Here is a 13936-nt window from a genome sequence, read left to right as displayed (position 1 = left end):
ATTTATTATGTTAGCAGGCTAACCTATGCTTATCTAGAACTCCTGACTAACGGACCGAGAGGATACCTTTAACATTGGCACATAAGATATAAATAAATTTACCTATTACCGTTTATTAAACCATAATTCCTACAATAATTATAATTTTTGTTTATATTCATAACATTTTGTCCTTAATATGCCGGAAGCATCATAAAGGTATCTACTTCTAAAGTATCAGTAGATTGAATTACGCATACAAATTTTTTTTTTAATAATATAAGGTAATGTATACATAATTAATGCTTTGATTATTTATACTAATACTATAAAAGCAAAAGTAAGTCTGTCTGTCTGTTGCTCTTCACTGGCCGAACCACCAAACCGGACTTGAAATTTGGTTCGAAGCTAGCTTGTACTACAAAGAAGGACACAGTCTACTTTTTAAGACTAAGACTTGTCTTGCTAGCAACTTATATAATGTAAAATTTGTATTGAATTTATAGTTTTTTTTTTCATACTCAACATAGACGATCAACATTCAAAAAAATATTTCATTAAGTTTGTACTGATTACTGATATATATCCGGAAATTTGTGAAACATGACTTGTTCTGTGATGCAATTCATTTTTAATTTGACCAATAAAAACTATTTACGTATTTTAATGTAGTATTGCAGTTCTTTGGTCGATAGTAAAAAGTCTAGCAGCTTCTTTAAAATACTATCAAAGTTTAATAAAAAAAATACAACATGCTAAGACAATGTTTTGGACTTTGCTAATGTATCCCTATTTTATACTAAAGTAATTAAACAGGACGGAACCCCTGTAGCTCTAAAAAAAATTCAATCAAATAGTTCTTAAGTTACGTACAGAATAAGCATTAACAATGCAGTTCTAAACAAGTTTGTATAGTACAATGTCAGAAAATTAATTATTTAACAAAACGAGGACGGTAAGTCATAGAATAAAACTGTCATCAAATTCTTAATTATATCATATTATAATTCTAAGAATTAATATTATAGTCACCGATTTTATAAAATACATTTACTTCAATGTCTGTATGTCTAGCGCAAGAAGGGATCAATAGGTCTTCGTGAAACGGCATTATAAATTTTAACGGTATGTTATGGTTGTAAATATAGTGATAAAAATCACAATTTCAAAGTTTACATGAATGCATTAATATAGGAGTATTTATATTATAACAAAAGGAAATACATATATGTTGTGGGCAAAGACCTCATCTCGAACATTTCATCAGAAAGTGTAAAAAAACGGCCTGATAAAAAGATGACCCGAGTTTATAACACGTAGGTTTTAATCGAAGTTCACATGTTCAAATCCTGACTTAACTGTTACATTCCGAGATTGTCTTTGATCATTGAAATAAAATATTAAAAAATACTATCCATACGCAAACGTTAAGATTTAGAGGATAATTAATCAATTGTTTTTTTTTGTTTTATTTAAAATTCTAAAGATCAACACAAGGTGAGTAACTGACGGCCATATCGTGAAACAGGTAAAATGTCACAAGGTAATCCGTTAGCTTATCATCATTCATCCAATACTATATTAGCACACTCTGTTTGCATCGGTTTTCAACTAGGTTTGTTGTCTCAAGGGCACTCACGCGTAGTATGCGCTGATTTAATGTAAATATTAAAAAAAAAAAAATTCTCAATTAAACCTTATGGTGCATTTCTATGAATAGTTGGCCGATTCTGTTTGAAATTTCGAAAAGTAATTTAACCAATAAATATACGTCATTATTTTTTTTGTTTTGAACAAAACAAATATTGCTTTCATATATATACTAAGTTCTAGATCCAATACGTTGGCTTCTTGCGTCCTGGCACAAATCTAACAAGTTGGCATTTTCGTTCCTTTACATACCAAACAAGTTGATTTCTTGCGTCCTGCCATATATAAGGTTGCCAGGTCGCCAAAGAGACCAGCTAGTTTGGCCGCACATTTGGGTAAAAAGGCCGGACACCCTACATTTTTAAAGATTTTGTGTATGTAGTCTTAGGATACGGTATTTTTTAATGTAAAATCAAGCTTTTCTGATTATTACCATGAATCTTGTTAATTTCTAAGGAAATATAAATTAAATCGAATGTATCTCGTTTGTGAAATAAAAACAATAAAATGTATAAAGCCTAACAAAAGCCGGACAAGACTTACACTGTTTATTTTGGCCGGACACGCAATCAAAAAAGCCTAAGTATGTCCGTCTATATCCAGACGCCTGGCAACCCTAACCACATACCAGTCAGTAAGTTCTTTATGACAGAATAATCGGTTACATATTGTCTCAGATGTTACGTTAACGACCCCTCTTAGTCTTCATTAAAATAATGCATTGACAGCTAATTCTAAAAACTGTTCTCTATGTATATTTGTATGCTATATTAAAAAAGTAAGCAATGAACACATAACGTGAAGTGTATTTGTATTAATATACTTCGACAAACAAGAGAAACTAGATTAGATAGAGCTTATCTTTATTACAATTTAAACATTGCCATTGAAATACTTTCCCGGGCTTAAGTGAGGCTTGAAAGAATCTGAAATTATAAGAAACACCGATTGAGGTTCGAGTGGTGAACGTTATTGGTTGAAATCGATACAATATTTCAATGTCATTATATGAATAGGAGCCGAGATTACCCAGTGGTTAGAACGCGTGCATCTTAACCGATGATTTCGGGTTCAAACCCAGGCAAGCACCACTGAATTTTCATGTGTTTAATTTGTGTTTATATTTCATCTTGTGCTCGGCGGCGAAGGAAAACATCGTGAGGAAACCTGCATGTGTCTAATTTGAACGAAATTCTGCTACATGTGTATTCCACCAACCCGAATTGGAGCAGCGTGGTGGAATATGCTCTAAATCTTCTCCTCAAAGGGAGAGGAGGCCTTAGCCCAGCAGTGGGAAATTTACAGGCTCTCAATGAAAATGAATAAACTGTCAAGTTTGTTACTGTTGGACAAAAGTCCCAAAATTGAAAAATAAAAGTTTGTAATAGTTATTAATTAATTTCTAATCCCATTCTTCGATTACGTATTACTTTATTTACTTAACTTTGTATTTATGATAACTAAATATGAAAATAAGAGTCGAAATAAAATTAAATTGAATTGTACTGCAATTTTGTTATATTAATAAAAACGGAATTTATTAAATCAAACTTTTTTATTTACTGACCACGCCGCCCCGCGTTCGAGTTATATAAGAATATTATTTTTATCTTCACTTATTTTTTGAATAAAACCTCCTAGTTGATATTTCCGCTACATCTATAATTATATTTTAACATAGATTTGCTGGCACAGAACAAATACTATTCATGTCTCTTTCATCATCAACGATTAAATGTCCATTTAAATTAAACGTTTTATCCGTTTACATTTTATATTTTTTTTCTTATGTTGAAAATATTAAAAAAAAAACAACAGTGAATATGTCTTAAAATTTATTTAGCTTAAAATTAAAAATATACAGAATTTATTATAAATACTGGAATGAAAATTATTTTTCCAATGGCGCATAATTGAGTAGTTTTTCAATTAAATCTACGTGACCGAGTAGCATGCGACGGCAGCAGTATCTCTTTAAACCGAGAGCATCAAGCGCATCACTGTAACAAAAAAAAAAACTTCACAGTAGCTATTACGTATCATGCATGGAGATTGGAGTGTAAGAAGAAATATAATTGCTTAACATGCCAAAAATATTTCACTTTTTTATGGAACTGCTAAAAATGAAGTTGGTGCATCCGTGAAAAAAAAAACAAATGAACGCGCTATTAATCGATACAGTAAAGCGAAATAATAGATATACAGTTTAAAGAAGCGATTTCTAAAGTATTCTAAATCCCAATTCATAAATTTCAATTTAATCTAATACTCTCTAGCTACATACTAAACTGGCAATTTAAATGGAACTCTTATTTAATAAAATTCAATAAACATTTTTAAGGGTGACCACATATTTTTAAAGATACTGCATAATTAATTAATTAAATCAAACCAAAAATGTTATAAACATATGCTAAAGAAACGGACAATGCAAAAAGTATTTGACTAATTGTCAATTGGATGTAAAATATTATTATATTTGATTTCATCTTTGACTAGATGAAACATAATTATATTATCAGCATTTTAAATCACAGATCATGATGATTATTCGTAATATGATTTATCACCTTGAAAGTAAGCATTGCTCGGTAACAAACATGATTGCTGTTTGATAATTTGATGCATTGGTAATGATGATTGAAGTTAATGATAAGTTTATTTCAACTATCCACATGCCTTGACTAGACACGAAACAATTAAGGTTTATTCTGGAATATATTTACAGATGAATTAAAAAAATATTACAGAACATTAGGAACATCACATCTATAACTCATATTCTGTTTAAACAGCAAATTATTTTTTTGTATCATTTGCTGTTGAAAAACTCGTTCTTTGGAGTAGTAGTGCAAAAAGCTTCATTAAAAGTATAACACCTCGCCTTCTTGCCTCCACTGGACAGGAGGGCTGGTTCATTTTTTGTCCAGAGGATCAGAATTGCGATTCAATGGGCAATTGTTGTCATCATTCCATGCGGTCAAGATTTATACAGTAACTATTTTTAATTCATATTTGTATATATTTAAGGACTTAATCTTAACATTTCTTATGTAAATGAAATATGTGTTAAAACAGCACAATTCAAAATTAAATATTATTTATAAAAATATTTAAGAAATTAAATATTTTAATTTCTTAAATATTTTTATAATACTATACTATACATAAAAAGATTTATGGAAAAAGATCCATACACATACTATAAGCAAATTGCATATAAATTATGCTATTTGTTTATCTTTGTATATTTAAAGGATTTTAAAATGAGATTTAAATTAGTAATAATGCCAATATTTGTTGTTACCAAAGAGTAATGATAATTTCTTATTAGTATTGTTAACAGATTTAAGCAAGTATTTTAATATATTATAAGCTTAACCATACCATGATTTATTTTTTTGAATGTGATATCCTTAGATTATAAAACAATAGGAAGATGGAATACACGAAACATTATAGTGAAGCATGAAGCATGCATATCATGAAATTATTTACTTCTACCTTTGACATCAGCCTTTTATTTAATAATCTAACGTCAAATAAATGATGACAGAAAGAAATGTTGTGTTTAAGGGCCACTAATCAATGTTTATATCTAAGTCTGTAAGTTATGTTTCCGTCTAAGGTAAAATCTCACCCCTCTGTATATTCAGCTTGCAAGAGACCAAGGTACGCCTCCCATTTGTTGCCTATAACTTTTCCGCAGGTAAAACAGCGCACCGGTATTATCATGTTTGTTAAACACTCTGAAATAAAATATACAAAATATTTCTCACGCTTTGAGTACAAATGTTTAACAACGGACAATCTGTTGATAAATACTTTATAATAACGCATATCCGTGTGAATAAGTTTTATATAATAAAACTTATCATATACTTTGGAAAATTGTACTACGGATAAGTGTATTTTAAATATACTCATAATTATGCCACTTTTGAGGTTATTTAAAATAATCTATGATAATGACGTCTTGTGAACTTACTTGATTTATGAACTGCTAGCACGAATCTACTGACTTTTGAATTTGTCAGCAATGTACTCGGTAAGGTATTTTAGATAAAAATTAAGTAGAAAAATCACAATCACGAAACAGCGCGCACACAAATCGAAGCCTTGTTGTGAATTGTGACTAGTGTCAAGTTGACATCGACATATATGAATCAAATTGTCAGTGTCACAGATTACATGTATGTCACAGATACTAATTTAATGACATATATCATAGACTAAAATAGTCACGTACTACGGTACGGTAATTCCAGTTATTAAATAAAAAAGGTGCTTGGAAAATGATTTACAAATAAAAAAGAGCATTTGTGTAAAAAAGTAAACTTGAAAATCTAACGAAGAACGAATTGAATTAGATACACATACCTGCTATACATTTAAAAATAATTGTATTATTATTACATTGTTTGTTTCAGATTTCAACAGCAAAAGCTATGACACTTAGCGTCGAACAACAAATAACGTTAGATGACAGTCAATTGGTATGATTTACTTTATAACTAATTGTAAAAAAACATAGGTACTACCATTATTTATTTCTATTTACTATAGAATATCCATGCTTTCGACCAACAATATCGCGCCAATTCGATTTTAGATATTGTTTCTTTGGCCTTTGTCGTCTTGTGATTGGAACTTGGAATAAGCTATAATTATAATTAGTCTTTGGTTAGTTACTCCGTCAATTAAGAAATGTCAAATGAGACAAAATGTCAAATGAGATTTTAAGCTGACATAGTGTCACTGTCGCTAGTGTCAATATTGTGTCTTTTGTGGGTGGTAGTAGTGCTAGTATTTCTTAATATTTATTTACGTTTTAATAGTAAATTGAGGTTTTTATTTAAAATCATTAATATAATAGTAAAATTTACAGTGTACTTTTGTTTCTTTTATTATCAGAATGCAATATCTTAAAGTTTAACTATTCTTATAAATTGTTTTGATTTGCTTTGTTGCTACCAATCATAACCATAAGGTGGCAAATGTGCGACTATTGTTCTGTAGCTGAAAGGAATTTGCTCTGGTAGGATATCTTAATAACGGAAACAGCTTTGACACATTTTAATTAAAATAGTATATAATTTCACTATTTTATTTTTATAACAGAAACTATCTTCAAGGCCAAAGGCCAAAATTAAATGGCAAAATATGTCATCTTTTTTTGTCTTTGTTTCTAATTGATAAATGAAGAGTAGACGAATATGTATTAAACTTGAAATTATATTAAATTTTTATTTGTATTTTTTTATTTTTTATTTGGTAATAAACTATGTTAAACATAAAAATTACAAAACTAAAAGAAATGTAGAATATAAATATGCCATGAATTAAATACCTCATAAGTGACAAGTGCATTTATATTGAGCATTTATTTATTACTACCTCAATAAAAAAAATAAAAAAACAAACATGAGTTACGAGGAAGAAATTCAGCCATTAATTGTATACAGCTCCTTACAAAGTAGGGAATCATTAGATAACTTCACTTTTCAAAACATAAACACAGATCCAGAATTCGACCAGGTAAAGTTACTATACATATGAATTATTCAGAGTTATGGTACTCATCTTTATAGTATACAAAATTATTTTGTAAATTACATTGTTACAAATAAATTAAAAGCTAGCTGTAAAGTATGTAGGAAACCATGTATAATATTTATTGAGTCCTTAAATTATTAATAATCTTAGTATATTTTAGGAATAAAATGTTCCTAAAATTATCCCATTTGCAATAACCAATATAAAATAAATAAAAAAGAGTTTTAATTCATTTACTGATATAATTGTATCAATAATCGTAATTTATATTAGGTAGTGTGATGGTAGATGGTCAAATGGTCACCACTGCCCATAGATATTGGTACTGTAAGAAATAATTGTTGATGTCCAGGCAGGATATATAACATACATATTTACTTGTATTGAACTAACATGACCTTGTATCTTTAAATGTTGAAAAAGAGCAACTACTGAGTTTCTTGCCAAGGTATTCTCGGTAGAATTTGCATTCTGAACCGGTGGTAGCTTCAATTAATATAGTTTGTTAAATGACGATTCACAAAACTTGAATAAAGTATATTTTGATTTCATTAACCATTCCCTCCATTGCTAATGTGCCACCGATGTTGGGAACTAAGATCTTAGATTCCTTGTGCTTGTAGCTACACTGGCTTACTCTAACATTAAACCTGAAAACAATAGTCCTAAGTACTGCTGTCTGGCAATAAAATATTGGATGTATGGATGGTACCTACATGTTTCAACAGTAAGCAATTAAAAATAATGCCATTAATTAAGACATTTAAATTATTTTTTCTTTAAAGAGTCATTAATAATCTATAAAGTTTATTTGCCCTTAGTAAAAGAGGTTGGTTTATATTATAAATACTATAAAGATAATATAATTATATTCACATCTCTAATAATATAATAACATAATTTATTTTTATCTTTAAGAGGAAGTCTTATTGATATAAAACCCGATTAAGTCAAGTTTTGCTAAAGAATCTTGGTTTTTAGTGTATATGACATTTATTTAATGAACTTAATAATGGCAAGAATTTTACAAAATATGCTAATTACTAACATACTGAATATTAACACATTTAAATGTTATTGGAAACTAGATATTTGGATAGAAGCACTATTGAATTGATATTTTAAATGAATTTAATAAATATATACCTATGTTTTTGAATAGGTTACCGCGAAAACCAGCCAGTGTCAGTACAGGCACAAGAGACATTTTATCTCAGCTTGGTAGTTGGTGATGTAAAGAATAATTAAAATTTCTTACAGTGATCATTGCCCGTATGTCTGTCTGCGATAAAAATAAACAGAATAAGACTCTTTCCCTAAATAACACAAAAATAATGTATCGAACATTATTATACTACAATATAATATGGTAATATTAAAATTATAATAAATATTCCAGGTCGTACATGGTTACCGTAAATGTAGATGGCGGACGATTTTAATGCACATTCTATCGACACTAACTTGTGGTATTCCTTATCTATTTTTCCACTGGTGTCCCACATGGCTGCTGTATGTAACCTCCGTCAGATGTTGTTTTCAAAATGCTGATAAAGTTTTAGTTATTGTAAGTATTGTAAAGATAATCAAGGTTGGAGTAATAAATTAATCTAGATAATAGTTCGTTATAATAATTTTATATTTCGCAGGAAACATTTCAGAAGAAGTGCAAAAGTTATTTCATTCATAAGATAATTGATAAAAATATTTCCGACGCAAGGTAAGATTCATTCAGATGTAATACCTATTTATTAATCATTGTATAGACCCGTTTACGGGGATTTTTTTAGAACATTGAAATTATTTTAATCAAACTTAACATGATGACTGGTATCGTAAATATGATGAATTATTTGTATAATAATAATAAAGTTTTTACGATAAATATTTTAATTATATATAATACTTATATTCGTATCCGCTTGGAACCAACAGCCGTTTATCTAGAGCGCTCAACAAAAGTAGGTACTTCCCTATATCGTAAATTGAAACAGCTTACCGATTATATTAGTATAGTAAGTGATGTAACTAGAAACGATTTAAGTTAAAACGACTTATGTAACCCTCGAAAAACATTATTTCTTCGCCTTAAAATGTAATCCAAATTAATGTCACCAGTGGTGCTCAAAAGTAAAGAGTTATTAATGTTCGCCCTTTTAAAACCTGGTGACGGATTTGTTTTTAAAATCAAATATTCTAGAAATTCCCTATTCTAATTCTATTATTTTCATGCATCATGATTTAATAGAAATTTCGCTCTGTTGTTGTTAGTAACGTGACGGTTAACGTCAATAGGCGCATTAACTGTATCGGTAGATTGGTTACAAAATAAGAAGGCATTGGAGTACATCCAAAATCCAATTCGGATAAGAAAAATTAATCAATTTACTTCGAATTTCAAATATGATGAGACTTAGAATTATTCAAAGAATTATCTTAGTGTCTATAATAAGATCTATTACTCTATTTACCCCAGCTAATTCGAATGTTAAAATACCTTCGTAGCAAAAATATTTGTTACAAAAGGAACTCTGTATATAGGTACTTCTCGCTAAAGATGTGTGGTGATATCATGTTTTGTTTAAGCATTTAATTACAAAATACAACTGTCACATACGACCTGTATTCTGAAGTCGTAAAAAAATTAACGGCAATTATAATATTGTAATCGTGCAGTACAAATAAAGACATGCAGACGAATAAAAAATAAACTCTATCAAGTTAATGGATTATAGACCGAAAACTCAGACATCACGTATATAGAGATTTGTATATTAAAAAAAAAAACAAGCTGCATAAAAAGACAATCATTTATTATAGTAAAGATATCTTTTTGACTGATTTGGGCCACAGACAGACAATCTCAGGGAAGATTTGTTTGCGTAGACACAAACATGTGTGACAAAGGTGCATCTCTGTTAACTCAACCTCATAATCCAATGGGATGGCAAATGAGGAGTCACAACGAAAAGAGTTCAGGGGTGTCAGGAAGCATTGGAGTATACACACCAAATTCCAGACTCCGGACTGATACTGAGCATTTATCGACAGAAAACGCGATAATTATTTATCGGCCCTATCTGAGATTTGGATCTTGGGATTTTAAGCCTTATATCTAGCCACTAGACCGACGAGGCAATCAGATGGAGATATTATAGTATTCTTAAATTTGCTAATTTTTTATTTATGAAAGTAAAATTGCATTTTTTTACAGTGGATTACTAAATGAAGGATTTGAAGACGAATTCGGCGGTGAGAAAGGTCCATTAGATAGCGCAGATGATCTATACACTCCGTTACATTTGGACGACGGAACTAAATTAAGTAAGTAATACAATTAACTTAATCATTAAGTTCATTTTTAATTAATGATAATTTCATTTATTAATAACGTATTATAATTATTAATTATGTCTTTAGCCATAATAACAATACCTTATAGAAAAAAAATAACATTCCATATTTAGTAAGGTAATTAAGATTATTCTGCTTCTCTGTAAACAAGGTTTGAATAAAATAAAATAAACACTATCTAATATCTAATATCAAGTATATCAATTGCATTGTTTGGAAGTTATATTAGTAGCAATGATCTTAAGTCATCAGTCAGTTATTAAAATAATATACCTACATAGTACGTCCTGAATATCTGAGGTAATAGTTGCATTAGTTCAATGAAAATATGATAATATTGCCGAACCCGTATTTGCTCGGGTAAAATAAATACGGATTATCATTTACATTTCATGTAACATATAACTTTTTCATTAACGTTGTTATTATCAAACATTTATAAAATCACTCGTAAACGTCAAACATCGCCGCCCGTTTAACTGTTATTGTCAAATGTCACTGTCAATGAATTTTATGGATTTTATATCGTGATTTTTGCGGATACATATTGTCGACTAAACATCATTATTTTTTTAACGGTCATTATTATTGTGGATAGGTTTCGGTCGGGTCTATCGTAGACTTTACAAAATTATTAATATAGGATCTTTAGATTTCCGGTTATATTATTTTTTAATGTATTATCTATGACAGTTTACCAAGCGCTAATCTTACGCTAAAATAGATGCGACTATAGCCTTAAAAGGAAAGGGTCATGGTCGAAACCGCTATCACATAACTATACGTCCCTTGTACCAAATGTACTTAATGATATTGGATACAAAAATGTATCATATTATAATTATAAATATGCGGTTTTGAGGGCCACAACGTTATCAAACTAAAAGCTTTAAAAAATAAAGGACTTTAGACATACTAGTTTTATTTTAAAATTAGAAGCGATTAAGACGCCATAGAGTATATCAAAATGTATATATCTACATCGTTTGGCAGTTGCCACAGAATATCTATACTAATATTATAAATGCGAAAGTAACTCTCCCCCGAACAAAAATCGCTGAACTGATTTAGATGAAAATTGATATGGAGATAGTTTGAGTCCCGGGAAAGTACATGCGCTACTTTTTTTTAATTCACCCCTTGAGGGATAAGATTGGGGGTGACGGCTTGTTGTATACGTGAAGTTTTATAAATTTCGCGCAGGTAAAGCCGCATTTTCAACTAGTATTTATGGACAAAGATGTTTATAAAAGACATGTCTTCAACGGTTGATGTTTTATTATGATTTAAATAGCGACGTTTTTTTATTAAGCTTATCGCTTAGTGGGAATAAAATGATTTATACTTTGTAGTTTCCGTTTTTGATAATATATTTTCATACGCAAAATATCAATATCGTAAGACTTTATTTATGTATATAATACCTCGAATTGTTTATAAAAAGAATAGTTTTGTGAGTATAATACGAATTTGTGTTGGATACATAGAGCATAAGTGAGTGTCAATTCTCAGACACACTCTATTGCCTCTCAAAGTCAATGGGATGACAATCCAAAAGGACTAATGGTCAAACGAGGGGTCAAACTACACCTCAGACACAATTAATAGGCTTTCAGTTCAGAAATTACTAGGTTGATATGATTACGTTGACAGTATTTAAACTCACGTTCGAAAAGTACGTAAGATCGTTGCTCCTGCGCGTATCACTGTCTGGGAAGTTAAATCTGTCAGTAAAAAAGTAGATCTGCGGCTTTGTAACATACAAAACCAACGAAATAGATTAATGATTCAAAGCGTCAATAGCTCTATGGTATGCGGGCCGCCTGGCGATGTCAAAAGTAGCAGGATCGATCCTGACCCCTTGGGCTATTGTCGTCCCCATTCCTAACACAAGTGATAAGCTTAAAAGTACGAGTGAGTAGGAATTCCATATTTCATTTGGAGTATTACTAATATTCTTTTTTTTTTAAGATATCTGACCAATAGCCGAGGCCTAACTTATTCGTAAAATTAGCAGTTTTAAAACAAAAATAGGGTATTTTTTATGAATTTTGATATTTCAAACCAATAGATTATTTCAACAATATTCTGTGTATTGAAAAAAAGACAGCGTGATTCAGCTTATATTATTTTGTTTGATATTATTGTCGAATTTCGACCTAAAAATGTAAAATTAATACCACAATGAAAAAGAAAATACGAAATGTTACCATATCACATAGATATAAGTATATTTTAAGTTTCTACAAAAACAAATATAAACCTATGCGTTGTAATGACAGCAATATTATCTACGTTCAAAAAATAGAGCAGAACAGAGTCAATCATCAGAAATGTTTTATCTAAATTTGACCTTGAAGTTTTACTTTTATCGCGTTTAAAGAAGTTTCACTTCAAAAGCTAAATGAAGATCTATCTCCTGCGCAGATGTCCAGCAGTATCGATACTTCCGTCACAAAAAACAGTACCTGATATGGGACGCGTGTCGTGCGCAGTGGGTGCGACTCGCGGGAGTGGAGCGCGGAACCACGTGCGCACAGCTACACGCAGCCGCCGCCAGGCCGCCCTGCACCGAGCGGCGATTGCGAATGTTCGTTCATATTTATTACATTTTATTTAAAGCTGTACTGGTACAAAACTTTGTCCCTTTCAAGATAAAATTAAAAAAATAATGTAACCGAACATAGTAGCGTAGATATCATCCAGAACTTTGTAATGTTTTTAAAATTATCTTTTTGTGACTGTAACTGCATTTCTTGCACGTCTCAGTGACTCAAACTGCAGTACAAAGTCAATTGTAGTAATTTGTGTGTAGGCGACCTTGACAACAAGGAAATTCTTAAGAGATTGCAAAAATTATATATGTTTATGTCTTAAAGGTAAAATACAATTTAAATACCTATTTTTCTTGCAACATTTGAATCTTTATCTAATTTTGTTATATATTTTTTAGATTAAACATTTATGGTCTCAACGAAATCAAAGTGCCAGTCCAATCGATAATGACGCTAATTATATTGGAAGTTTTCAACCCGTTCTACGTGTTTCAATTATTTACGATAGCCGTCTGGCTCGCCGAGCCATACTACTACTACTGTATTGCCATCGTGCTCATGTCCACGTTCGGTGTTGCCACATCGGTTATACAGACAAAAAAGGTATGTGGCAAAAATTTTAGGTTAATGGTTAACAATAATTCTTGGTGGTGGGCTTCGTGTAAGCCCGTCTGGGTAGGTACCACCGACTAAACAAAAATTGTAATGCCAAACAGCAGTAGTGGTGAAGGAGCCAGTGTAACTACAGCACAAGGGACATAATTTCTTAGTTCCCCAGATTAGTGGCGTATTGGCGATGTAAGGTATGACTAATCAACGTCCATTTCTATGGGCGGTCTAAG

General features: G+C 30.5%; 2 protein-coding genes across 4 annotated transcripts in view; one reads left to right on the top strand and one right to left on the bottom strand.

Moving 5' to 3' along the window:
• Positions 1 to 13936, top strand: part of LOC125073820 (polyamine-transporting ATPase 13A3-like) — a 44188-nt gene that overhangs the window by 23291 nt on the left and 6961 nt on the right. Inside the window, exons 2-7 of one of the 3 annotated variants that reach the window (XM_047684910.1) lie at positions 6060 to 6125; positions 8585 to 8752; positions 8835 to 8905; positions 10400 to 10509; positions 12967 to 13129; positions 13493 to 13697. In XM_047684910.1, the coding sequence (XP_047540866.1) occupies positions 6078 to 6125; positions 8585 to 8752; positions 8835 to 8905; positions 10400 to 10509; positions 12967 to 13129; positions 13493 to 13697 (765 nt within the window). In that variant the 5' untranslated portion in view covers positions 6060 to 6077. Of the gene's footprint in view, positions 1 to 6059; positions 6126 to 6416; positions 6668 to 6756; positions 7168 to 8584; positions 8753 to 8834; positions 8906 to 10399; positions 10510 to 12966; positions 13130 to 13492; positions 13698 to 13936 lie in introns of those variants that run through there. The other 2 variants (XM_047684911.1, XM_047684909.1) reach the window with 2 other exon arrangements.
• On the bottom strand, positions 3452 to 5769 carry LOC125073821 (DNA-directed RNA polymerases I, II, and III subunit RPABC5). Its single transcript, XM_047684913.1, has 3 exons — positions 5618 to 5769; positions 5270 to 5378; positions 3452 to 3629 (listed from the first exon to the last, which is right to left on the bottom strand). The coding sequence occupies exons 2-3, from the start codon at positions 5362 to 5364 to the stop codon at positions 3521 to 3523; spliced, it is 204 nt and encodes a 67-aa protein (XP_047540869.1). The 5' UTR covers positions 5365 to 5378; positions 5618 to 5769; the 3' UTR covers positions 3452 to 3520.

Source organism: Vanessa atalanta, chromosome 25 (assembly GCF_905147765.1).
Source record: "Vanessa atalanta chromosome 25, ilVanAtal1.2, whole genome shotgun sequence".
NCBI lineage: Eukaryota > Metazoa > Arthropoda > Insecta > Lepidoptera > Nymphalidae > Vanessa > Vanessa atalanta.
This window is presented reverse-complemented; position numbering and strand designations above follow the sequence as displayed.